Source organism: Podarcis erhardii (genome assembly GCF_964252035.2).
Source record: "Podarcis erhardii genome assembly, chromosome: 2".
NCBI classification, from domain to species: domain Eukaryota; kingdom Metazoa; phylum Chordata; class Lepidosauria; order Squamata; family Lacertidae; genus Podarcis; species Podarcis erhardii.
Genome location: NC_138498.1, coordinates 42,855,957 through 42,883,944, shown reverse-complemented (window position 1 = coordinate 42,883,944; position 27,988 = coordinate 42,855,957). Strand labels below are relative to the sequence as shown.

The window sequence follows — 27,988 nt, the reverse complement described above, 5'->3', positions numbered from 1 at the left end:
GCTGCAGGTGATTTGTCACTGCTCACAGCTTCCTCTGTCTTTTAATAATCCCAGCTGGAAACCTGGTCATAGTTTAATAAATGCTGTGTAAACAATGCAGCTTCAGGTAGCGCATGCATATGGAAAATGCCCTGAGGGGGCCTATTCATGGTTTCATTCTTCCAGTGTCCGTATTACAGTGGTCTGTTGTGTATATTGAATCATTTATAGGGATCTACCTGCCTTTAGGGGCACCAATGCATTCAGACGTGTTTGGGATAAATATATCTTAAAGTCGGGGGGGGGGGGGAACGACGACAACAGGTGATGTCCAGACTATGCTCACCTTTTGAAAACTATAGATATATTGTGATCTGGATGGGATCCAGATCAGGGAGATCTTGAATTAAATAAACTTGGTGTCTCTCAGTTAAGGTGTATGGAGGAGGTGGAGAAAATATGCATGTGCCTGAGACCTGCTCCCGATTTCAGCATAACTCTAGAGTTTGAGTATGTATAATCTGAACAGGCTCACTGCAAAGGTGGATTTGGGGCAGCGCAACTGCTTCCGCCCTACTGGCTGCTGAGCCTAGGGAGCACCGCAGGGTGTTGCAAGTATCACATAGTGAATTGAGCAGAACGGAAGGCGAGAGATTAGCCCAGGGGTCGGCAAGGTTTACCTCGTCTGGGCTGGTTCACTCCAGCAGAGATCCCTCTGTGAGCCAGATCACACACATACGTCCGTGATTTTCGACGTCTGCGTCTGCGCAAACGCGATTTCCAGTGCCATAGAAGCGAGTCCCCGCAGCGCGTGGGGACTTGTCAAGTGGGCTGCTCAGTTCAGGAGCAGCTCATGGGCTGGTTAAACGACACCCGCGGGCCGCTTGTGGCCCATGGGCCTTATGTTGCTGACCCCTGGGATAGCCTTTGAAAGACCAAAGTCTGCCCATGCCCACTGTTAACATTTGAGTATCCCTATGGTGGTGATTTGCTGTTACCTAAATGAATGTGGCTCGGGGAACAAATGTCACGCATCTCTGGAAGTTTCAGCAGCAAACACTTCTTTTGAGAAAAAAAGTGATCCACATTTCAAACAGAGGAAAGGTGTTGACTGTCATGAATGTACAAACACATTCTTCATTTCATTTTCCAGATTCTGCTTGAAAGAGGTTGGAGTTTGTGAGAGTTCATAATGAGCCAAACCCAGTGGTGCTTCTGTATATCTTTATTTGTAGGAAAATTTATAAACTGCCGCTTAAGATAAGACTATCAGCAGGGTGTACAATAAAATAATAAAAACATCACAAGATTATAAAACCTTCGCACACAAGTGAGCCCCAACACACACATTTTAGTGCCAAAGGGAAAAGCTTTTTCTTGCTGTTGAGATGTATACAGATAAATGGCAGCAACATTTTTTCCCATATTTACTTGGACTGAGAGTTATGGCCAGTGGCTGGGGCACAGAATCCGAATAAGTTATCCACAGGGTGGGTTAGTGTAAGAATGTGCCTCAGACATGGTTGCTGGTGTGTGCTGAACATGATTTATACCCTCTTGCATCTTGGTTTATGCTGCTCAGTGTTTAGATTTACTTGGTTCTGTTTTGCAGTTTATCATTTGGCGGCTATTTCTAACGGGTGTTTGTTTCACTCTTTTTAAAACTTAACAGTCAGCCAGAATAATAAATGACATTCCAGAGAGCTTCAGAGACACCGTTTGTTTGCCCAACATCAGTTTCAGGAGAAGGAAGCAACTACACAATGCCTGCCAACACCAATACTTTCCTATAGTGCTGCATTACTGACCTAAGGAGATCTGTGACCCACAGATCATATCTATCTGTTCACAGTCGTATCAGGGAGAACTGACCTCCTCATCACTAGAGTGACTGATTTAGTCACCATTTGCTCCAAGGATCTGTGTATTGGCATGGACGCGAAAGGGTGCTGGACCATGTGCTGGACCTGTAATGAAGACTGGGAGACTCCCTTGCAGGAGTTCACAGGAAGTAGCAAGTCTGTGAGGAAAAATGGCACAGTTTTTACAGGCACTATCCGCCTGCAGCCTTGCCTTCTTTCCTTGCAGCTCCAACTTAGCTTTCTTGGTTGCAAACATTATAGGGGAATTTGTGGCGTTTTGAGAAGGTGCAAAATAATCCACAAGACTTCTCACAGCCTTTTATACTGCTAGCATATTTTCAGGATTGTCTCTCTGATTGTTGGATCTGAAAACTCTTTACATGCTACATGCATTAATAGAAAAGCAGTTTCGAGGTTGGGATTTGGAGTGGAGAACCATCTTGGGGTGCATATATTTAATAATCTTGCTTCCTGTAACTTCTCAAATTCCATTTTCAGTGGGGTTTAAGGAGCATATTTGCCCTTGCCAGCACATATCTGGAATTGTTTGGAGTGTAGAAATGGCTGGTGAGGAAAGGCCTTCATCATGTAGGAACCTGGAAAGCTACTTTATATCAGCTCAGACTACTGGTCCATTTAGCTTAGTATTGTCTACAGTGAGTCACAGTGACTCTGCACCTTTTCTGGCAGAGGTCTCTTCCACCACCTGCTACTTGATTTTTTCATTTTTACAGACGATCCCAGGATTTGCACCAGAAACCTTTTGTATGCAATGCAAGTGCTGTATCACTGAACTTTGACCCCTCTCCTCTTTACTACCACTTGTTGAAAATGGCTTTTTTCTGAAGCTGCCCCCCCCCCCCCAGAGGAAAACAGAGTTTGGGGCCTCTATTAGTGTAGGTCTATATATGTGACACGTAGTTAGCCCCTTCAAATAAAACTGAAATTATTTGTGGTTTTACACATGCCACTAGATTCTGTGTTACATGATTACAGAATGTGTTTAGTATCACATGACTGCTCTGGCATTGGTAAAGCACTGTCACGTTCCGATGCATGCTGCAAGTGGAGATGGAAGGCCCACCACTGATTGATTGTTTATGGGCATTAAATCTCTAATGAGTATGTAATGGTTCTAGGGGTTGCTCGTGCGTAAGTCGTCGCCACACCTGGCTGAGTTACCTGGGTGAACCCTATTCTGTCCGGACAGCCACTCACCCGTGGCTGTCTCAGTCGCTGGCAGAATCCATCAGTGGGCATTTCTTGAACTTCTTCCAGCAAAGAAGCTCTTTGACGCCTAGTCTCCGTCTACTCTCCCTGCGCGGAAGCCTTCTGCGCAGGGAGGGTGTGGGCAGCGGAGGACCTGTGCTCTCCCCGCTGGTCTCCGGCGAGGAGTCATGAAGCCACCTCGCCGATTCCCCCATCTGCCCCCCTTCTCCACTGGTGCTATGCTGATTTCCTTCCCCAATAGATGGGCTGCTTCTCTCCCTCCTGGGACACTCTCCGTAATCCCTCTGGAGCCCTCCCTCTCCCTCTGGCTCCGATGGCAGTTCCCTGACAGAGTATAACACCTCTAACACGCATATAGAGTATTGCCTGCTGGCAAGAGATTCCCACGCATAGTGGTGAAAAGTACCTGATCTACCCTTGCAAGGGCAAATGCAGGCAGATCGGATCTCTCCGTTTAGTGAATGGGACATCCCACACATGCAAGAGATTTGTATGCCCAAACAAATGTTTAGTGATTAGGTGCAAATAATTCCGCCCTGGGAAAGGTAACATGATGGGATGTTTGCATTCCCCTGCTCGGCATGGTGCTTAGCAGATTTCCAGATGCAATTAACTGTAGAACATAATGCGTTTAATCCTGGAAAGATTCTGAAAAAGGCCACTGAGCCATCTAAATCCCATTTCAAGCTATGGAGCCTTGCGCAAGGTTTCTTCATGTGGCAAACCTGCCCCCAGAGAATTCCACAGAAATAGATGTCTTTCAGCCCATCAGCCTCTGGGAAAGCACAGCAGATGCTTAATAACCCTAAAACACAGTGATTGTTTATTCCAGTATAATTGGGGTTTGAGTATCTGTGCAAGAGACATGTGGCTTTTGATATTATTGTGAGAGACATTCTCAGATTAAAATGCTGCTTTTACGAATATGTCATTTGATCTCTCAGTAATTGCATTTCAATTTGATATATCTTTTGCATACTTGTTAAATCCCTAAAAGGCATGTTTTCTATGTTAATTAGGCTCTAATTAAATGCATATTTGAAAGACATTCTCTCACTTCCAGAAATTTAATTTTTTTTTTTGGGGGGGTGTTGTTTAAAGAGGAAGATTCCTCACTGACAGAGGTGTTATCTTGCACCCATCATTTCAGGATCTTTCTGTGCCACAAACTGTCAAGATGAGATGGATTCTTAGCAGTGGATGCTAAATACAAAACAAAAAGCATTTTTAATAACCTGCAAAGATGTGATCAGTTTAGTGAAAAGCAAATGATAGCATGCCCTTAATAGCTTGGTGATTGTTGAGAAGTTCATTGTCAATTGCAAGATGCTGATCTTTGAAAACATTCTTGCAGGCTTTGCTACTATGATGAAAGGCTACTAAGAACTGCCAGTTTATTTATTTTTTAATAAGGCAATAGAAAATTAGCAGTTTGTACCTTGTAATATATATAAGCCAGTGCAAATATCTTGTTCAACATAGATATGTTGATACATGCAGCTGCTTCTTGATGTTTGCACTCAGGGTAAATACTTGTACTGTTGCACATACATTAAAATGTACATGCTTTTGGTGGCACAGCGATTACTATGTCAAAGAAGGAATATGTGAAGTTGCCATGATAGTGATGCTTTTGGCAAAGGAATTTGCCTAGAGAGATGAAAATGTGGGAGAAGCAAACCTTGGCACTTTTTAAAACATCAGTTTGTTGTCATAAAACATTGTTGTTGTTTTTTTTTTAAGAATACACATCCAGACATTTCTGTTGTGTACCAAATGCAGGGCAGGAGGGGGCAAATAAAAGGAGCCAAGAACTTATTATTACCATCTGGGACACTGCCTTCTTGCATAATCCTACTCTAGTGAGCACCACTTCCTTTTAACCCTACTATTTCTTTTCTTAACAATTTGTCCTGGTCTTCCCAGCCAGGGATTATTCACACAATATGGGCACCTTAGCCAGTATTGTCCCCCTTAGCCCAAGACTGTATTTCAGACCATAATCACAATGCAAGAGGAATCATGACTGTTGCTTACTGTTGAATGCTATAAGTTCAGTGATTTGAAGAAAGGACTTGTTTATGCCTTGTTGCACTGTGCAAAAGAAATTGTGGTATTCATTTGGATGATTTTCCTCTGTCCATCTACATAAACCTCTAATTTGCCCGTGGCGCCTTACCTTGACATCAAGCTGCTTTCTGTTCCTATTGTCCATGTGTAAGATTCAGCATGTTTGAGCGATGACTAGTAAGAAGCTTGTATTGTACAATTTCCAATTTCACTTTGGACAAAGTGTTACCTTTCTGCGACAAAGGCTTCAGTTTGATTAATGTTTCTCAGGCCAAACTAGCCCTTCGTTCTAGCTTAGCAGTCTTGATCACTTGGTTTTGTGCAATATTTGCACAGGTTAATCTCTCATGTATTCAGCTGACTAGCTTTGAATTCAAATATTCATTGCACGGCTTCAGACAACAGGTTGTTGACCGTCTGGGTAATAAGCATGCATATAGATGTCCAAATACCAAAGCGTGTAACTTGGTCATCTTCTTACCGAAAAAATAGGGTTGCATTCCACGCCTTTGAGAGAAAGCTGCTTGACAGTTCTGATCGATATCTTCTAGGGCCCCTATAAATGGTTTGCCACAACACACAATGGCTTTCTTCTTGTGAGTGACTCCTCATTGTTTCTGATAAGCCAAAAAGCCAAAATATGGTTCAGGGGCCAAGGATAAATAGATCAATATCTTGGATGAATTATGATCTGCACCGTAGAACCATTACACATTGAAAAATACAACTGTGCTGCCGAAAGTGTTTTATTGACTAATTTTAGTGGGCTTTTCATCTCAGTTTTTCAGTCTTTATCCTACCCTTTGGTCTTTATCCAATGCTACAGGCTGCTTCACTTTTTTTTTGCAGATGCAAACAAAAATCATTTCCCCCCCCCCCCCGAGAAACATGGATGCCACATTTAAAACACTCTCCTGGGAGCCAAAACTGGTTGCATCAAAGACTGCTGCCCAATATTGGGTCTAAATATGATGCTGATTGTGGAGCCTCTGTCAAAAAACAGCAGCTCTGCATAGAGTTCCCCTTCTTTTCTTTCCTTAGCATCCAGTAAGGAAAATGTATGATATGAAATCATTGCATTGTATATTTCAGTATATGCCAGTACTGCAAATTCCCTCTTCCAGTCCAAGTATTGTTTAAATATGTCCCACATCCCTGCATTCCATTAGAGATGTGGCATCTTAAACTGTCAGCAGAAGTGACTTGTATGTCTTCCCTCTTTATTTTCTCTCTACCATGATAATGTCCCTTTTGAGTCATCTCCTAAGGATTGCAGTTTGAGGGTGGTATTAAAAAACAACAACAAAACCATACATATTCCAATCAGTGCCAAAATTTCCACTAGCACCATATAACTTCCTCTACTCCTCTCCCAATTGTGTGTTCTGCACCCTACCCAAATCTGTTCCAGAGGGTTGGGGGAAACTCATATAACTGGTTTAGGGGGCCATTCAGGGGGAGGAGAAGGTGGAGGTTCCAGTGCACAAGTAGAAATCCTTACGTTGGTAGGTTGTGTTATTCAGCGTTAGCTTGGATACAACTCTGGATGAGACATTTTATTCTTCTTTCTTTTCCCATATTCAGTCACTCCTAACTTAAACGAAGGATGTACTTAAACTCCAGATGTTGCTGGTCTATAACTGCTGAACATTGGCCAAGGTTCAGCTGTTGGGAGATGGAGTCTAACAATATCTGGAAGGCTGTAGGTTTCTTATTCCTGTTTTAGGTTCTGCCTAACATTTTTTCTCTTTTTGCCTTGGCAGTCTGCTAAACCTCAGCCATTGCAATCCTTTCATCAGCCTTTCTTCATTCTCTTGTTTCTGTAAATAATTGTAAGGCGGCACACCACTTTCACCACATACCTGTACAGGCACCAGGGGTATGGTTCCTCATCAAAGGGAGTCACCACTTTCTAGCTGCCTTACAGTTCATATTCTGGATTAGTATCACAGTGTTGGAAAGAACACTTTTGAAAACTCCAAGCCTTTGTTTCCTCACAGCTGTTCTTGAGAAGCCGCTGGATAAAAAGGCAGGAAGGAATTACGGCCCTCCTGGCACCAAGAAGCTTATCTACTTCATCGATGACATGAATATGCCTGAAGTAGACACTTATGGAACAGTCCAGCCTCATACACTGATTCGGCAACATCTGGACTATGGGCACTGGTAAAATAGGGATAGATCTGTCTATTTATAGTCCTTGTCACTTCGGCATGTGTTTAGCCATAATTCTGTTCTGTTTCCCTATCACTTTCAGACCCTCTTAAAAGACATATATGTGTATTTTCTCTCAAGTTTGCCTTTGGGCTAATTTATTAGTATTTATTTGCTGAATTTCTATCCCACTCATCATGCTCTAGAGCAGGGGTTGGCAAGGTTTTACCTGCCTGGGCCGGTCAAGTCCTGCAGAGATCTTTCTGTGGGCTGGATTGTGTGCACGTGTGAGCACGATTTCTGGCATCTGGGCATGCGCAGATGCAATTTCTAGCATCTGTGCATGCGCAGACGCGATTTCCGGCACCGCAGAAGCAAGTCCCTACACTGCGGCAGCTTAGCGCAACACACAGGGATTCACCCACCCTGTGGGTGGCTCAGTTTGGGGGCAGCTTGTGGGCTGGTTAAACTGCCCCATGGGCCGCAGGTTGCCGACCCCTGTCCTAGAGCATTGCCTGTAAATACAGTAATGGAAGTGTGATACTCTCCCTGATATAGAGTCCCTGCTGTGCTAGATGTTATGCAGACATATGCGAATCCTAGCCTTATTCCCCAATATTGTGCAACCTCTGTTGGAATATTAATTGAAAGCAGCTGGGATACAGCAGGTGCCCAGTGCACATCTGACATGCTGCTTCAGACTTGGCAAAGTCCGGCAGGCACGCTGCTGTTTGTTTGTCACTAATAGGATGTGATTAGGGTGATGCATTCTTTTTTTTTCTTCTTCTGGCAAAGGTATGACAGAAACAAGCTGTCCCTGAAGGAGATCATGAATGTGCAGTACGTGTCGTGCATGAATCCCACAGCAGGCAGCTTCACTATCAACCCACGCTTGCAGGTATTGCTTGTTCACCTGGCAAGGAGAAAGCCGCTGTTGGGTTCACTCAGTCTTTGGAAGGATTAACACTCTCATTTGTTTGCAAGCTATCCTAGATGAACTCCATTTGAAGACAAACTTTAAGAAAAGAAAACTTTGAAGTAAAACTTAGCAATGTTTTCTGGATATGAGAAGAAAGTGGGGTGTAAGATGTACTGAACTTAAAAGGTAAAGGGACCCCTGACCGTTAAGTCCAGTCGTGGACAACTCTGGGGTTGCGGTGCTCATCTCGCTTTATTGGCCGAAGGAGCCTGCGTACAGCTTCCGGGTCATGTGGCCAGCATGACTAAGCCACTTCTGGCAAACCAGAGCAGCACACGGAAACGCCATTTACCTTCCCGCCGGAACGGTACCTCTTTATCTACTTGCACTTTGACGTGCTTTTGAACTGCTAGGTTGGCAGGAGCAGGGACCGAGCAACGGGAGCTCACCCCGTCGCGGGGATTCGAACTGCTGACCTTCTGATCAGCTTTATTTTATTATTAGTACCAACTTCCCTGTGTAGAGCCCATTCATACCCCTCTCAGTGCTTTGCTGTTTTTAAACATCAGAAAATCTTATATTGCATCTCCTGTGTTGGAATCTGATTTCATAATACAGTTCCAATATAATTATATTTCAGGACCAAGGACAGTGAACATCATTGTTTCTTTTTCACTGGCTTCTAATTTCTTTTTCTACTTTCTAACATATACTTCACCAAGCATTTTCATCTAGCCCATATCCCTGATTAAAAAGCCCATATCGAAAGGGCTGGAGCTTTTTGGGTATGAAGATTCTTGTTGAATTCACAGATGAAATTGGTGTTTTGCTATGTAAACACTAGGAAGCCAAGTGATCGGTTGCAGTGGGTGTCCTGTTGTAGTGGGATTATATGCTAATTGCTTGGCAAATATCCTTTACAAGAAGAATCACAGGACCTTTCTAACCTTTTTGTTACTTTGGTAATTTAAAAGTGTGCCTTTGATTTTTTATATTTTAGGGAGAGGGATAAGGCACCTGAAAACTGGCATAGTTCAGTGCCTCTTGTATTAGCTGGAAAATTCCTTGTTCAAAGACCAAGTTGGTCTACGATGGCAAGCCACTGTCTTGCCATCACTGCCTTCCCTATTCTTAAGTAGCAACGCAGGAGGAATATACTTAGATATCTTGCAGAGTTGTTTGGATTTCTGTAATAATGGATAGGGGCAGATTTCAACATTCTTAAAGCAGTACTTTATTTATTAGTACAAGTGCTGCTACTGTTTTAAGTGTCATGTCAAATGCTTTGCCCTCTTGTAGTAAAGGACCCCTGGATGGTTAAGTCCAGTCAAAGGCGACTATGGGGTGCAGTGCTCATCTCGCTTTTCAGGCCGAGGGAGCCGGCATTTGTCCACAGACAGCTTTCTGGGTCATGTGGCCAGCATGACTAAACTGCTTCTGGCACAACGGGACACTGTGCTGGAAGCCAGAGTGCACAGAAACGCCATTTACCTTCCCACTGCAGCGGTACCTATTTATCTATGTGCAGTGGTGTGCTTTTGAACTGCTAGGTTGGCAGAAGCTGGGACAGAGCAACAGGAGCTCATCCTGTCACATGGATTCGAACTGCCGACCTTCCGATCAGCAAGCCCAAGAGGCTCAGTGGTGTAGACCACAGCACCACCCATGTCCTTTGTAGTAGTTGTAGTAGTAGTAGTAGTCTTGTAGCAGGAAGTTAGCTTAGAATTATCTAGTGATGCCATTATTTCCCTGGTAGGCAGATTTCTCAGTGTCCAACATCTGGGAGTTAGGAAGAATGAGGTGTGCAATATAGGTCAAGCACTGCTCTACATGTGGCCTTGGGCCTATGATCCAGCATCACCATCTCTATCCATGTTTTATTTATGAGTTTCACTTGAGTAGTTGTCTGTGGCCCACTGGGTGTGATTGATGATTCTTCCCTTTGGAGACAGGTGTATGAAAACTCTCAGGCATTTGCTATTATCAGGTCAAGGGAAAAGTTGCGCCAGTGAAAGTGATTCTGCCCAAACCCATCCTATTTCTGTTACATGCAATACCTACTAGTCTGTATTGTGTTTTCCTTTATGCAGCGCCACTTCAGTGTGTTTGCTCTCTCATTCCCTGGGTCAGATGCTCTGTCCACGATTTACAGCACCATCCTAACTCAGCACCTGAAGCGGGGGAACTTCTCTGCAGCTTTACAGAAATCATCACAGCAGTTAATAAGTCTGGCTCTTGCCCTGCACGTGAAAGTGGCGGCAACATTCCTGCCAACAGCTATCAAATTTCATTACAACTTCAACCTGAGAGATTTGTCCAATGTCTTCCAAGTAAGTAGCTCTTCCAGTTGGGAGCTGTGTGCTCCCTTAGCTAAATTAAACTTTGAAATTAGAAATGAAAAAGAGTGATGCTGATGCTGTATAGAACCATGACATGCCATAGCATAGTAATATGTAATGTATGCCCGATGCAGTGGCCATGAGATATTGTTTGTCCTTCCTAGGATTAAATGGGATACACAGTGGTCAAAGGGGTCTTGTCTTCCCCAAATGTGTTTAGAGGCCCAAGGTGACACTTCACTCACTGGAGACTGTCAAGTGGATTTTGCTCACATAAACACAGACAGACTGTTTTGGTTATATGCCGCACAGTTATGCTTTATTCCAACTTTTCAGTCCTGCAGTTGCCTTATACTTTGTTCGATCCTTTCCTGAGAATGCTGGAAACTGCACTTTGCTTTCTGTGTTGTTGTCATGTTGCAGAGACTGTAAACTAGAAGGCTTTAAAAAAAAATAATAATCAACAATAAGTGTGCTTGTGTCATAAGAAGCTCTGATTGTCTTTCTACCTAGTTGCATTAAGTGGCTTTCATTTTCATTCTGGAAAGAACATAATGCTAAAATTGGTTTGAGGCTATCGCTTCCTGTTTTGCAATTTGCTTGGCGTTAGACACCAGAAACTCCCTTTTAACTGCTAATGTTGATGCAAATGCAAAAATGTAGTGGCCCTTTAACATCTCCTTTATCTTAGGAAAGAAATCAAGTGGTTCAGTGTTTAATGGCTTTCAGTATTGAGGACACTTGAGGGCTGCTCTTACAACAGCTGTTTTTCAGGTTACTTGAGATGTTCACAATTCAAGTGCATCTTACACAAAATGCATGCAAATCCAAGCACTGATAGTTAGCAGCCTGCTCAGTTGAAGCACCCTGTGGCATTTTTTTGCATATCTGTTGCTTCATAGTACATTAGTCCATGAGTAAACTGACTTCCTTTTGTGCTCTATCCCAGATAATACATTTGTTCATTATTTTCTCATATTTCTGTATTAATTAATTGCTACATCCATATATCTCTCATACAGCACCAGCTCTGTGGATGGCTACAAACCAATTAAGGCAGATCAGAATTTAAACAATAATTACTTTGAATAATTACCTCCAAGTTATGCTTATTTCCTGTATGAAAAGGGTTTGCTGGATTTTATTGCAAAAAGTCCCAGGCATGTTTTGTGCGAAGTAATCAAAGGGCCACTGTGTATTTATTACTATCGGCAAGAGCTGAAAGATGGTTTGTGTGTGAGCAAAGTTGGTTGCATAAGGTTCCTCCTTCTCCTTGAAACCATCCCCAATCTGATAAAATAGCCAGACTTAGTTACTTTAGTTGACAAGTTTCAAATTACCAGGAACAGAAATCACTGAGAGTATAAAGGAAACCTTCCAGATGGGTGTTGCATTTTGCACACCTGATTGTCAGCAGTATATATGTGTGAGAGAGAGAAAAGGAGAGAGAAAATTAATGTTTCTTTGAAAAAGCAAATAATTGAGAAAGTTTATTATAGAACTTGGCTGCTGCCATTCTTGTGTCCTCTTGGCCCTTTTGAAGTCAGTGAGACTTCCCCATATATAATCTGCTCCTGGCAGATTTTTGACACCTATAAAATAACAGTCCTTGGGTAATTTATAAAGTGAGAGTGAAATATATGGATGCTCTTGCTTTCTGTGACTCTTGTGTACTTGATATGGTTGTTTTTAAATTTTACTACAAAACTGCTCCTGCTTTGCCTATGACATCTAAGATGAAAGAAACTTGGTATGGTGAAATCCATGATACAGGTGTGTGGTCTGATATCTCAGCTTATCTGAAATAGAAGACTGTGCTGAATTGAGACCTTTGTCATATGCACACTGTATTATGCATCTGTCCAGATTGCTCACTTGGATGATACAATGGAAATCAGTGCAAGGCAAGCTTGTAAGCATGTTGTTGCTGTAAACCAATCCCTTCCTCACCCCCTTTTCTTCTCTCGAATGATGTAGTAGCACAGGTATATTTATGTAACTTCTATACCATTTCCTGTTTAAAAAATAAAGAAAACGATGTGTGACAATGGCAGTGTAAATGATTAAAACAAGGCCAAGCAGCAGCAGCAGCAACTGAGCATAAGCATAAGAAATAACAATATAGACCACAGTTTGCACCAGTCATTAAACAGGAAAGTTTGAGGATACTGGAAGGTTGTCTTTAGATATTTCAGAGTAAAAAAAAGACAAAGCAGGGCACTTGGCCTTAGAAGCACAGTGTATCATTGTGGTGCTGTGTCAGGGAACTGCCATCAGCTCAGAGGCGAGAGGTGGAAGGGCAGTTGTGTTATAGGGAGCCTCCAAAGATCTTACGAAGTAGTTCTTCCTCTGGCAAGGAGGGAAGCGACACTTCCAGTGGGGAGGGGGTGCAAGGATCAGAAGATGCTAGGGAGAGCCTCAACACCAAGCCTGAGCAAAGCAGAGGGGAGGCAAGTCCCCCTTTGCCAGTGCCCATTCTGAGCAGTAGTCTTCGGTGCAGAGAGGGGAGGAGAAAGTTGGGGGTCACACGGCTGTTATGCTGGGAAGGTATAAGGACCACCCACTCCCAGATTCTGCTAGCGACTGAGCAGACATGGACTTGTGATGCTCTGCACTGTAAATAGTTTGTACAGATAATAAAACCTAGAAAAGCCAGGTTGGAGTCTTGCCTGTTTGCTCCCGAGCAACCGCATCAGCACCTGACATGCTGCAACAGAGAAAGCCCTGTTCCATGAGCACAGAAGCTCATATGGGTGTCTTAGCAGTTGTGGGAGGTTCATACAAGAGAGGGTGTTGCTTGAGGAATACAGACCATATGGAGCTGTAAAGGTCATTGTTGCTATGAGGGAGTGCCCTACAGTTAACAGCTATGTGATATTTTAAAGCTGTTTAATCTGCCATGTTTTTCCCTTTCTTATGATGACCTCTTTAAAAAAATAACTTGGCTACTGTATTCTGTGCCAGCTGAAGCTTTCAAAAAGTTTTTTAACATCTTATCATCTCTGGGGTGAAGGCAGAAGCTCTTGCTTCCAGCAGATTTGACAGCCCAAATCCACGCTATGTGGTTCTCTTTTGTTTAAAAACGTGGGATCCGTATTGAGGCATCTCTGCTCTGCAGAAGTAAAAAACTTCAGCACTATCTTTGCTCTTTGATGTTGCTCCAAAGCAGGGTGGAAGTGCAAAAATTATTTCTTACTGTGCATAATTACCATATTACCCAGCTTCACTGCTCAAATTGTATTGCTCCCCGGGCTAATTGTTATTATACCATTCACTAAGCTATTGCTGAAGTTTACTCTCTGGTGAAGCCTTATCCCAGCTGTATCTCTTAATCAGTTTCTCTAGTTCACGCCTGGAGAGGATGTGCAGTGGAATGTTAATGCCCTGGAAGCTCACTTAAGTGAGATTGCGACTCTGGACAACTTTTCTTTGGCCAGGCTAAAAAAGTCTGTGAAAGGAACAAAACCATTGAATAGTACAATGGCAGCTTGGCCATATCATGCTATATTCAGATCACCAGTCCTACAAGTGGAAGCAAGCACAATAACTTTCACTAGTGCACCTGAATCAAGATGGTGGCGACTTCACCTGGTTTTTGGTGTGATGGGTCTAGAAGAAGAAGAAGAAGAGTTTGGATTTGATATCCCGCCTTTCCCGGTGTGGGTGTGGCTGGAATGTGGTTTGTTTGGTTGTTGTTGTTGTTTTGCTTTTGTTGTTTTTAAGGGATGGCATCCAATTTCGTTGCACTTGTGCAATGTTGCACTTGTGTAATGACAATAAAGAATCTATCTATCTATCTATCTATCTATCTATCTATCTTTCACTCCCTTTAAGGAGTCTCAAAGCGGGTAACATTCTCCTTTCCCTTCCTCCCCCACAACAAACACTCTGTGAGGTGAGTGGGGCTGAGAGACTTCAGAGAAGTGTGACTAGCCCAAGGTCACCCAGCAGCTGCATGTGGAGGAGCGGAGACGCGAACCCGGTTCCCCAGATTACAAGACTACCGCTCCTAACCACTACACCACACTGGCTCTCCAGTCTAAACCTACTTCCAGTCTAAACCTACAAATTGCACCATCCATTTAAAATTCACAATATTTGTTTAGTTTCTAAAGAATAATAATACCCGGGTAGGACTGGTTACTCCCTGCGTGTAGCATAGATTGGAATGACCTATTCTAAAATATGTATCGGGCAGGGTTTTTTAAAGGGATTTTGTTGAGAGCAGTAAAGGTTTATCTTGGTTGATAGGATTTGGTTTGCAATAAAAATATCTCTGGAAAGGAGTAGAAGGCACGGAGTGTAGAATTTGTTATTGGTTTCTTTGGGAATTTGTATCGTGTTCAGGATGTAGTGAAACAAAGCTTTCCCGGTCTCAGCTCCAAAGCGTACTTAAAGAACAGAGTACCACTGAACATACTGAGAGTGTCTTTCCCTTACAGCTGATCCCAAAATAATTTGGATTCGGGCAAATGTTTCAGGTCAGAGGGAGCAGTTTTGTGGCACCTCTTTTAAGAAATAGAATACTGGCTATAGTTGTAGATTTGTTAAGAAAATGTTATCTGTTCTTCACTAGATATTCTTATTCTTGCCATTCATATCTGTGTTGATTGTGTGGCACACTATGGACATTAAATTGGTTTGTTACAGACTAAAAAAGGATGTGGTCTGTCCTCAAGGAAATCTAATCATCCTTGTTATTTTCAACTGGAGTTGCTACGACATTCTTTCATATATATATATATATATATAGAGAGAGAGAGAGATAAAGTAAGGCTGCCAGGCTGTTGTTTTTAACTGCATTTTAGTTGAAGGAATGCATGTCCATTTGTGCTCAAACCTCAAAATGTGGAATAGCTGGAAAGAAGCAAGGCATTTTCAATTACTTTTAAGTGCATCTTAGAATTTCTGAATAACTCAGTAGAGGTTTTCTTTTAAATTTAATGTCACCAGACCCATAGATATTGCTAATGGACTTCGTTAAAAAGGATTTCTATTTGAAAGAGACACTTCCATATGTATTTTTAGAAGGTGTCATAAATATGCCACAATTACCTGGCAGAAATTAATGTTTTCTTGAGGCAATATCTGCCTGATTAAAGTCAGTTTTTAAAAAATCATCCAGTTTTATTCCCAGGCTGCTTTTGTCCTGCAGAAATGTGAATGGCATTGTCTGCAGGAATTGGTTGCGTATGAGGTAGTGTGTGTGGCCTGCATTTTTGTTGTCTGCTACAAGTTAAATCAGGGCAGCACTGGGAAGTTCCTGAACAATGAATACAATAAATTGCAACTTTATACTTTTGTTGTAATCCTAATTGGTGTACCGAGTTAGTGGGCGTGAATCCCACTAAAATCAGAGGTCATATCTGTGCATAATTCATGATAGGACTAGGTTTGGGGTGGATCTAATAGAATACGGTCAATCTTCTCTTCTGGAAAGCTTAAGGTTTTGAAACGGGCTATTCTTCTTGTGGGAACAACATTCTCTCTCTCTCTTTTTATTTTGTTCTCATTACAACTTGTTCCTAAGGGGCAACTTGAGCTAGAGTATGCACACAAGATTACTTCATGTGGGCTTATTACCCCTTAGCACACTTAAGTTAAAATGCCTTTTGTTTTTGTGATAAGAAGGGTCAAATGATTGGGGTTGCTTTCAGATTGTTGCTATTTAGCAGGTTACAATGAGCAAATTCAGGTTGCATAATAAAAGTGGATTTGGTGCAATTGCCCAACACACTTACCACCTCCCTGGAGTTTTTGCGGTAAGGAAAGTGATAGGAAAGCACACTAGAAAGTGCGGGATAACAATTGCTTGAATCAACATTATATAACTTCACTGCAAACAAATCAGGATGAAGGCTCAGTAAACAGGTTGTCTTGCAGCATTCAGAGTCATGCCCCCTCACTCTTTCACTGTCTGCGGAACAGCAAGTCTAATTGATCAAGAAAGTTGGCAGTGGCGTGGGGAAGTGTTTCTTCCTTTTAGCACACAGATCTTGTGCATGTGTTGCTTTGTGATTTTAGTTGTGAGTAGGCTAACATCCACGGAACTCAGCCTGAAATGATAGGAAGGGGTTGCGAGGTAGCCTGTGTCACGCAAAACAAGAACCTCATTGCATGGAATAAAGTGGGACTGACACTTTCCCGAACACGGCAATTGCACAAGCTGCCATTTGAATCTCTCACTTTGCTTTCACAGCTAGACCTGCAGCTCTGCATCCATGCCAAAAATGATCTGTATGTCATATGCATCTCTTTGCTTCCAGGGTATTCTGTTTTCAACTCCTGAGTGTTTGAAGGCTCCCCATGACTTAGTAAAGCTGTACTTGCATGAATCCAGTCGTGTTTACCGGGATAAGATGGTTGATGAAAAGGACTTTTTCCTCTTTGATAAACTACAGACAGAGACGGTGAAGAAGTTCTATGATGTAAGTGATGCAGGCCCATTTCAGTCGCTTACCTGAAGCAAAAGTCATATGTAGAGTGATGAAGAGGGTGGTATGCCTGTTTTCTCCTCCATCGTGGGAACAGAATCTTTGACCTGGATAAGCACCATGTTATTTGAGTGTCTCTGTATCCAAGTAACCATTACACAGAATTGACCATTACACCAAAATGTAAAAGGGAGGTGAACTGTGCTGTGTCTGAAAGCAGGGGCTGGGGTGAGAGCCTGATCATAAGCATATAATTTTCATTTTTTATTTTCCCTCCTCCTCAGCAGACAACAGATCGTGCATTTCTATTTGCTTGTTTGTTTTTTGTTTTGCTGGATTTGGATGGGCTTCATCTTTTCTGAAACTGAACATTGTGTTTCTTTGTTCTTTCTCATTAGGAAATAGAGGACACCTTGGAACAGGCTAGGAAGATGAACATGTTTTGCCATTTTGTAAAAGGCATTGGAGAGCCCAAGTACATGCCTGTTCAGAGCTGGGAATCACTGAATCAGATTCTGGTGGAAGCCTTAGAGAATCACAACGAGGTCAACTCTACTATGAACCTGGTGCTGTTTGAAGATGCCATGTGCCATGTGTAAGGGGGATGTTTTGTTTGGAGTGCTTCTGAGCTTTCTCTCGCTTGGGGATGGGCATGGTGGTGTGTCTGCAAACCCACCTCAAAGTGGTGGGGAGACGGGTGGACAAAGGCTTTTGAAAAACAATATTCAAGTTCTTTGTTTGGACAATGGATACTAAAACGTTATTGCTTGCCCATCTGGGGCTTCAGGAAGGCCACATTATATAAACAGCAGGATAAGAAAAAGACACTTATAAATATATTTGTTGAGGATGGTTTGATACATGCAGTGAGTGGTTTTCCAGTTGCCTATGGGCTTTGATTTTAGTTGTTCGAGAAGCAAGGATGCTGAGACTGCCCCAAATGCATGTTCTTCAGAACGCCAGATCACACACAAACCCCATCTCTCCCAGCTGTTACAAAATGATATTTCTTTCATTAGAAAGGGGCGGGAGGGGCATTCTAACTGTTTCTGCAACTCCAGGCAACAAATTCAATCACTGTCACAAAAGCGAACAATGCATACAAAACTTGCTGCTCGCCTCCTTTGTGTACTGGGGAGTGTAGCGTCCTTTTATTTCCCGCACCAGAGGGCCTTGATGTTTAATACAATCGTAGTGGCTCTGCATGCCACAGTGCTTTTATTCCATTTGGTTACTAGAGAGCATTTTATCTTGAGTAGTTTCGTGCTGACCAGGCTGTACGAGGACCTGGTGTTCAGTGCACAAAGGCAGGCACCCGCAGTGATGTTGTGTGTCATGCTTGTAAAAGGAAAGCTGCCACATTCGCTCACAGAGCCTCCCTGCATGTTACAGACAGGTGCCAGACCCGTCCTGTTCCCCCCCACCTCGGTTGTAGCCTGGCTTTAGATGACAGTGAAGGGTTCTTGTTCTTCCTTGAAGAGCAGAAAGTTGTGACTGAGGTCAGAGTCACGTGACCCCTTTCATGGGAATCCGCCTAGAGTGGCTGGGGAAACCCACCCAGATGGGCGGGGTACAAATAATAAATTATTATTATTATTATCTCTTAGCTTTGGCAAAAAAAAAAAAAAAAAAAGGTAGCAGAAGCTACTGGTACTTGCACAAATGAACCATATAAAATGATGAATTTGCCATCTCATGCTGCATGCTATTAGCTGCTTCTTTTTGCATTGAATGGCAGAAGGCATAGGCCACATGACCGGCTTCCTAACAGATGAAATGTTGCTTGGATTGAAGAAGGTGACCACAAAATTGGCTAAGTGATTTGGCCCCTGCTTCTTATTCCAGGTCCTGGACAGCTGGAAAAGTCTTCTCCTGTAAACTTGCCCACAAAAGATTTGCAGATCAGACCCTTGTTATATTATGGCTCCCTCATCATGAGAGGTTATTCATTTATTTAGACTGGTCTGTGGGGACCCAATGCTGGTCCTTTTTGATGGCTGCTCCAGGCCTCTGACATTCCTTGTCTAAGGAGACCCGTCAAAATCCATTCCTGCAAAAGTTTTCAAGAGAAATAAAGATCATTGTTAGCCGCTTTGAAAATAGGCTTTTAATATGAATGCCTTTCTTTAAATCTCCAACACCTTCTTGTTCTTACTGTATTTGATTTTATTTCCTTTTCTGTAGAGAGCACAATCTATTTTATGATATTTGGCTTTATTGCTTGCATTTGTTGCTTTTGTTTTTGCATATCAGCTCTCATATAAATGCAGCCTTGAGTGCCTTGGCAGATAGCTGGGTTATAAATAAACACCTCCTTTACCCTTAGCAGGTATGAATTGAACGTTAGACATACAAGAAGAGAAGTTAGGTTTTAATAGCTGAATCAGTAGCTCAGAAGCTGAAATCCATCTTCACTAACCACTAAAGGGTTTTGAGCCCTTCCTTTGCAAGCTCATAACTTTAATAATTTCTGGGCTTTGTCAAGGTTTGTTCACGTCTCCAGGCAAAACAAATGGCTTTGTATGCAGGCAGCCAGGCATCATTGGTGCCATGCACTACAAGAATGACGGTGTAATCCAAATGAATGAAAGTGATGATTTCTTTGTGATATTTACTGGTACATTGACTATGTACCAAGGAGTTGTAGTGATTATAAGGCAGCAAAATGCAAGGACAGTGTAGAGAACAATGTCCTTCAAGGTCAGATTGTACTTCATGGGCCACATCACATCATACTTAGAATGTACCAATACAGCAACATACCTCCATGCCTATGAACAAGTGTAGCTCCTTATTCTGTCACCCAGTGATTTGGGTTGCATGCACAAGCCTGGTCTCATATACTCCCCTCTCCTCCTCCAGTGTAGCTAAGAGGAGGTGCAAATGGAAAGCTTTGCTTCTATTTTCAGTTAATCATGGATTATTATGGTGTTCAAATCCTAAACTATTATAGTCCAGAGACATTAGCCTGAATGGCAATGATTTGCTTGCAAGGGGATAGAGATAATACGTTCTCCTCTTGCGCCTAGGAGAAAACTCCTAGATGGGTTAGTACCTGCTTGAGATTGGTGGGTAGTTCCTACCTCTCAGGAAGTATCTCTTCTGCGCTGCCTTCCTGCTGGTTCCAGAACCATGATAAGTTCATTAAGCAAGAACTCTGGTTTCATTAAGTTTCAGATTCCACAAGATACCATATTTTTTGCTCTATAAGACTCACTTTTTCCCTCCTAAAAAGTAAGGGGAAATGTGTGTGCGTCTTATGGAGCGAATGCAGGCTGCGCAGCTATCCCAGAAGCCAGAACAGCAAGAGGGATTGCTGCTTTCGCTGCGCAGTGATCCCTCTTGCTGTTCTGGCTTCTGGGATTCAGAATATTTTTTTCTTGTTTTCCTCCTCCAAAAACTAGGTGCGTCTTGTGGTCTGGTGCGCCTTATAGAGCGAAAAATATGGTATGTAAATCAAAGGCACTGGCAATTGAACTGCTTATTAGCATACTAGATTACATAGATTGTTATAGTTGTGTTTCTAAAAAATGCAGTTAGGTTCAGTCCATGCTGGAGAGGTGCAAAGGCATATAAATCCCATTTAAGAGGCAGAAAAAGTGATGAAAGAGGACTCAGAATGCTACTAATTGGGTATAGATTTACTGGTGTTTCTATTCAGGTGTCATAATGGGTTGAAATTTTGAACCTAGTTCTGAGTATAACAGGAGATACCCCTAATGCCATATACTGAAATGTACCACAGAGGAAAAATGCTATAATACAAAGTGGTTGTGTACCATCCTATTTAGCTGCCGTATCAATCGTATCCTGGAATCTCCCAGAGGTAATGCACTACTGGTTGGTGTGGGAGGAAGTGGCAAGCAGAGCCTGACGAGATTGGCAGCTTTCATTAGCTCACTGGAGGTCTTCCAAATCACCTTGAGGAAAGGCTATGGGATTCCTGACCTGAAGGTGAGCAGCTCATAAAAGTGGGGGTGAAAATAAACTTAAGTTTATCTGTTAGCTTAGAATAAGGCTCTGTTTAGAATTTAATGTGTTTTAAATTGCTCTGTGCAAAAGAAACACTTATGCTGAAAGCCCTGTTTCACAAGGAGATGTTCTTGCACAGGGCTTTGGCTGATGGGACTCATTAGTTGAATCCCACCCAGTGATATAACTTCAGTAGTTTCAAGACAATGAGTTGATCCAAAGTTACATAAAGGTCCATACAACACCACTGCCTCAGAATGCATGTGAGGAGTTTTAGTTTGAAAGTGTTCCTAAATTGAGTTCTCCCAGCCTATTCCTAACCTAATCAGGTTCCTAGGCTGGAAACCTTCCATTTGTAGAGAGCTTTTAATTTCAGTATACATTTAAATAAGCATTCACCCCATACTTACTTTCTGTGGTGGTATAATCTCATGGGCAGAACTACAAATCCTTGCTGAACATTTGAATCTGTTTTAAGAAAGATCAGTCATTAAGGAAAGTTCGTCATAGACTGGCAGATGGAATGACAAGAGAATTTTAATTATACATTTATTTTTTTCTTTAAATACCAGTGTTGAAGAGGAGTGTATAAGCAAGACGTGAATATTCAGAGTAGTGGTGTTGTCCAGTTATTGATCTTCTAATAAAGCTTTGCAAGGAGACTTTAATGACTATTGTGACTCAGACAATAATGCTGAGCTTTGATATTATGCATCTTGGGATAGAATGTGAGGTTATATATTTCCTTCCCACAGTTTCATGTGTGTACAACAATACTCAGTAGGATCTGCAATGTGGTTAAAAATGTATGCAATTTATTCTGCAGGCATACCAGCATATTTGGTTGAATTCTGAATTTAGTCATCAGCATGGTTGGAATTTCACCTCATAGCAGATAGCCGAATTTTTGGTGCTTCGATATACATGCCTTTTCCTTTCTTGTATCTGCAGGCAGACCTGGCAGCACAGTACATAACAGCAGGTCTAAAGAATGTTGGTACTGTCTTCCTCATGACGGACGCTCAAGTGGCCGATGAGAGGTTTTTAGTTTTGGTAAATGACTTGCTTGCTTCAGGTATGGATCTTGGCAATTTGAATATCTAGGCAGACAAACCAAGAGCAAATCAAAATTGTGAAATGTTTTCCAGAGAACACACATAAATCAGATCCAGCTGCAAACTTTATTCCAAGGAACAGTTTTCTTTATAGCAGGAACGAGGGAGCCCTCTGGATGTGTTGGGCTACGACTCATATCATCCCTGATCATTGCCCATGCAGACTCCAGCTAAAAGGAGTTGGAGCCTGACAGTATCTAGAAGGCCACAGATTTCCTGTTCCTATTTCAGAATCCATCTTTCATGCGGGTGCGCACACATGCGCACACACGTTCACAATGCTACCTACTTACCTGGAAGTAAACTATTGGAATGTGAGCACAATGAGTTGCATCCAGTTAACTCATCCTTTTACCATAAGGTATTCTGCTTCCTCATCAGGCTGTCCCCTCCTTATCCTCTCCTTGTACCCCCTCCAATCTGCTCTATAGAGTTGGGGGGAAACCACAGAGCATATTGGAGGAGGGGGGCAGAGATGGAGGGGAAGTTCTGTTGTTGTGCAAGTGGAAGTCCTTATGTTAATGAGATGACTTCTTTAGATAAAACCCTGGAGAAGGCCATCCATGGTAGATGCCATGACTATAATTCAAGACTCACTCAGATCAGCTTAGATCACCTGGTGACTGGGTTTTTGTTATGTCCCTAAACATACGGCCCATTCCTTTCAGACAGCAATAGCATTTTTCTTGCTATTTTAACTCAAACAACAACCCTGAAGATTTTTACTCCCCTACTGACTTTGCATGCTCCATGTATTCTTTCCCCCTCTCATCTTCCTGTTTTTATCTTTTATCAACATGTTGAGCTGTGTTTTAAGAATTTTATTGTGCTTTACTGTTGGTTGGCTTGTGATATTGCTGTTGTGATATGTTTGTTTTGTTGTGATTTTAATTGTTGTAAGTTGCCTGATGTAGAATCCTAGAACTGGAGAATTGGAACGTACCCAGAGGGTCATCTTGTCCAGCCCCTGCAATGCAGGAATCTCAACTAAAGCATCCATGACAGATGGCCATCCAACGTCTGCTTACCCCCCCCCCCCAGTGAAGGAGAGTCTACAACCTCCCAAGGGAATCCATTGCACTGTCAAATAGCTCTTACTATCAGAAAGTTCTTTCTGATGTTTAATAGGACTATGAATGTTTTAGAAAGATAAAAAGATATACAGGCCTGGTTCTCACATGATGCTAAAATATGTGTCCTCTCTGGCACAGCCATGAGGAAGATTATTCATTATGTCTGAATCCGGACAAAGAGTGGTTAGTTTGGCAAAATGGCCAACCTCAGACTGTGATTTATGATCCCGGCTTGATTCCCTCATGCACAAAAGTTCTTGATTCAGGTGAAATGAGTGATTGGGTTAGCTGATAATGGAAGCAAAGGGCCCCAGTCTTTACCATGTGGCCACACCAGAGAGCTCATGAGCCCCAAGTGCTCTTTTCCATAATGTCAGAATACAAACATAGCCTCTTTGGTGCCTATTTGGTATATATGTGTAGTGGTAACTTTGGATGTTTCCGCCTTGGCTGCAAGAAACGATTTACATCTGGGATGTGGAATGATGACAAATGGCTCTTTCTGTAATGCTGATTTTCAGTTTGCACCTCACTGTTTCTTCTGTTCCTTTGCTTTATTTCTTTATCTTGGGAGATGTGCTAACAGCCCCAAGGTGCTTCTTGGTGTACTCTTTCTATTTTATCAAATACCTACTGTAGAAATAATTCAGCTGCAAGGTTAGTCCCTGTGGGCTTACCTAGAGGCCCATTGAGACAGAATCAAGTGGGCTTATTAGTATGGTTATAACTGTTTGCTTTGGACTCCTTCCCACTCAACAGCTGTGTGAAGATGTTCTGCTCTGTGCAGAATTCATGTTACCAATGATGCAAAGATCACAATGGGTAAAATTACTTCTTTGTTTCCAGGAGAAATTCCTGATCTTTTTCCTGATGATGAAGTTGAAAATATCATTGGTAATATGAGAAATGAAGTAAAAGCCCAAGGATTGATGGACACCAGGGAGGCCTGTTGGAAATTCTTTATTGATAGAGTTAGACGGCAGCTCAAGGTAGGACTGTGTGGTCCCCAAGGACCAGTCCTCTGCTGATGCTTTTCAGTTATGCTTTGAAAAATAAAGGATCTTGTGCTTCCGACAGCTATTTCTGTTGGCTGGCTTTTTGCAATAAATTTACTAAGCAATTTCCTCCCGAATGTATTCACATTTGAGTGCTAAGAAAATGTGAAATCCCTGTAACAGAAACATTAAATCAAGGGAAATTGTCTGGATCCTACCTAAAACACGAGTAAGAACCACACATGTATTTGGGGGGTGGGGGAGGGGAATGACTGTGTGGCAAAGCCCTTAGATAAGTGTACCTTCTGTTTCTGAACTGTGGATCTGTGCCATGCATTTTTTGGAACTTGCTGTAAGTCAGCTTATGGCATGGCTTGAAAGCTGTAAGGACAAGCCGTACCACTGGAACGTTTTTGTGTGGTGTATGGTAAAGGTAAAAAAGGTGAAGGACCCTTGGATGGTTAAGTCCAGTCAAAGGCGACTATGGGGTGTGGTGCTCATCTTGCTTTTCAGGCCGAGGGAGCCGGCATTTGTCCACAGACAGCTTTCTGGGTCATGTGGCCAGCAGGACTAAACTGCTTCTCACACACGGAGGACTGTGCCGAGTGCCAGAGTGCATGGAAACTTTGCTTACCTTCCCGCTGCAGCGGTACCTATTTATCTACTTGCACTGGCATGGACTGTAGCCTGCACTGTGTGAGAGAAGGGAGGCAATCAAACCAGTCAAACAAATCCTTCCCTACTTGAGAAGTGTATTGCTGCCACCCGGTTGACACCTTTCCCTCAGTTTGCCTCTGCTAAATAGTCCTTTAACCTTTTGTTTCCTACCTCCTATACTGTGTAGAGTCGTATGGCAATTAACTCTTAGTTAACCCCCCCAAACAATGATTTTACTTATGGTTCTAGTAAGGCAACAAGTTTTAAAAGGTTTTTTTGGTTGGGGAAATAAAATTTTACAGCTTGAGTAGATACCCAAGAGAGCAAATAAAAAGTAAACAGAGATCAACACATCCAGCTGTATCTATTATAGACTTGTGCCCCTTATCAAACTAATATTTAACCATTTGCATCCACCAGGACAGATTCTGTATGTTTGTGGTCTTTGTTTCTCCTGCTGTCTTCTAACAGCTTGGGCTCTCTTAAAGCATTTCGGCCCTTTCTCTCTCTTGCAGCTCTTCACATTTTTGTTTCTACATTTTCTAGATTGTCCTCTGTACAAAATTTGTGCAATTAGTTATGTACAATCAGTTAAAAAGTTTTTCTGATTAAATTTCTTTCTCCACGTAACTACCTTGTCTCTAGACTGAACTTTTGAATTTCCTGTGCGCAACATCCTGAGCAAAAACTTCCTCTTGTGTTTTTAACCTTCCTCTGAGCTTTTAATCTCCCAGTGCAAGGGAATGTCTAAAGCAGTGGTGTCCAAACTTTTTTCAAAGAGGGCCAGATTTGATGAAGTGAAGGGCTGTGAGGGCCGACCAAAGGGCCAACCAAAGGATTAGGCCCCCGAAACATACTTTGGACATGGCTGGTCTAAAACAAATGTCACCATTTTACAACCAAATACTGAACACAAAATGGCTGCAAGTCCTACTCCTTCAAATCTTGCTTTCTCAGTTTCTCAGCATCTGTTTTCTGTTCCTTCAGGTTGCTCTTTGCTTTTCCCCAGTGGGGAACAAGCTGAGAGTTCGTAGTCGGAAGTTCCCAGCCATTGTTAACTGTACAGCAATAGATTGGTTCCATGAGTGGCCCCGAGAAGCTCTGGAGTCAGTCAGCCTGCGCTTCTTGCAAGGGACAGAAACTGTTGAGGTAAGCAATTATTTGAGGACTGCTTCCCACATAACTTCTTTCCTTTACTGAGATTCAAAACCCAAGGAGGTCCTTGAGAAGATAACACACACAAAGTCCAACTTCTGGAATGTCATTCCTGTAGTTGTGAGGCTTGGTAACTAAGCTGCTATATTATTTCAGGCCTTTTCATGTGGCATTTAGCCATCTGGCTCAAAATATTTCCTCTTCCATCTTATTTTTAGGCTTCAGTGAAGGAATCCATAAGCAAGTTCATGGCTTATGTGCACACCAGCGTTAATGAAATGTCCCATTCCTACCTGAGTAATGAACGCCGTTATAACTACACCACCCCCAAGTCATTCTTGGAACAGATTAAGCTCTATCAGAATTTGCTGCTTAAAAAGGAGAAAGAACTGACAGCAAAAATGGAGCGGCTAGAGAACGGCCTGCAGAAGCTTAGCAGCACATCTGCACAGGTGAGGAGGCCTAAGTAGATGCAAAGTAATGCAATATTGTAAAGGTCCGAGATGAAAATAATATCTATCTATCTATCTATCTATCTATCTACACACACACACACACACACACACACACACACACACACAACTTTCTTCTCCATTATGGTATCCTGTACCCTTTAGAAGCACATATGAAAGAAACAATTACCGTATTTTTTGCTCTATAAGACGCACTTTTCCCCTCCTACAAAGTAAGGGGAAATGTGTGTGCGTCTTATGGAGCAAATGGAGGCTGTGCTGCTATCCCAGAAGCCAGAAGAGCAAGAGGGATCGCTGCGCAGCGCTCCCTCTTGCTGTTTTAGCTTCTGGCTTAGTCCCTCAGTCCCTTCCCCCACCTCCCGGAAAAGCCCCCAAGAGTCGCGCTCCCTTTAAAGAGCCGCACGGAGCGTGTGTGTGGCTCTTGGGGGCTTTTCCCTGAGGAGGGAGGTGGGCTGATGGGCTGCCCTCCTCCCTCCTTGGGGAAAAGCCTGCAAGTGCCACACACACGTTCCACGTGGCTCATGAAAGGGAACGCTGAGCAGAGCCTGGGATGCATACAGGCTCTGCTCAGTGCTCTCTTTAAAGAATATTTTTTTTCTTGCATTCCCCCTCTAAAAAATAGGTGCGTCTTATGGTCAGGTGCGTCTTATGGAGCGAAAAATATATGTGCGGGGTTAGTTGTGTGGGTCTTTTCTGTATTACTATTACTGTGTATCTTAGACTGCTGTTTGCCTGTATGGGTGTGCAAAGAGGACTACCTTCAGCCTTACATTCATAAATTGGATTTATATAAATTGTTGTTTGCTATCTGTAATGAATTTGGGGTGTGTGTGTGATACATTAACAGGGCAGTTTGCCTCACCCCTGCCATTGTCAAGCCGAGTGCTTTCCTCCCAGAAGCACTGCACCCTGCTGCTTTCACAGATCAGATAATGAGGTGGATGGGCTTGTGGGCTGATTAAAAAACTGGAGCTGTGCCAGAATGTAGGGTGAATTCAACTCCTGCTCTACATCGTCAAAGTTGGTTCTTTTTCCTTTTGCAATAGACATTTATTGAAAGTCCCCCCCCATAGAATATTGTATTCCATGACATATAAACCATAACATTATAAAAAGAAAACATTGGTACAAGTGAGACACATTGCAAAGTAGAGGCGAGTACTGTACTGCAAACATTTCATTTGGATAAAACCTACATAAACCAAAGTATATGAAATTAAGCAAGGGACAAGAAATTATTGAGTATCATATCAGACCACAGAGGACAATGTGAATCTGGCAAGGTGGGGGAAGGAGAGAGAGCCACCTCAATGAGTTACAAATTTAGTAAAAAGGCACCAGGTGACAAAGGACTTCTTAATATTTATCCCTCTAATCTAACATGATCAGTTACTTTTTCTACAACCAAGGTTTGTTCTTGGCGTACCAGTTGTGGGTTTTTTTGTGGGGGATGAACCGCAAGCCCAGGTTCACATGTTGCTCCTTGTACCCGCACACTTGTTCACTCGTGCAAAACGACGGACACCTGCTGGCTGGCATGCTGAAAACGCCAAGGGCTGGG

The 27,988-nt window shown here is 42.5% G+C and overlaps 1 protein-coding gene across 1 annotated transcript in view; it reads left to right on the top strand.

The window, feature by feature from the left end:
- DNAH9 (dynein axonemal heavy chain 9) overlaps nucleotides 1–27,988 on the top strand; it is a gene marked incomplete at its 5' end in the record, with an annotated part of 185,594 nt that overhangs the window by 73,713 nt on the left and 83,893 nt on the right. The window contains 10 exons of the mRNA XM_081848623.1: nucleotides 7,142–7,307; nucleotides 8,091–8,193; nucleotides 10,305–10,544; nucleotides 16,820–16,981; nucleotides 17,386–17,582; nucleotides 20,779–20,941; nucleotides 21,911–22,034; nucleotides 23,994–24,136; nucleotides 25,787–25,948; nucleotides 26,173–26,406. Coding sequence (XP_081704749.1) covers nucleotides 7,142–7,307; nucleotides 8,091–8,193; nucleotides 10,305–10,544; nucleotides 16,820–16,981; nucleotides 17,386–17,582; nucleotides 20,779–20,941; nucleotides 21,911–22,034; nucleotides 23,994–24,136; nucleotides 25,787–25,948; nucleotides 26,173–26,406 — 1,694 coding nt within the window. The remainder of the gene's footprint in view (nucleotides 1–7,141; nucleotides 7,308–8,090; nucleotides 8,194–10,304; nucleotides 10,545–16,819; nucleotides 16,982–17,385; nucleotides 17,583–20,778; nucleotides 20,942–21,910; nucleotides 22,035–23,993; nucleotides 24,137–25,786; nucleotides 25,949–26,172; nucleotides 26,407–27,988) is intronic.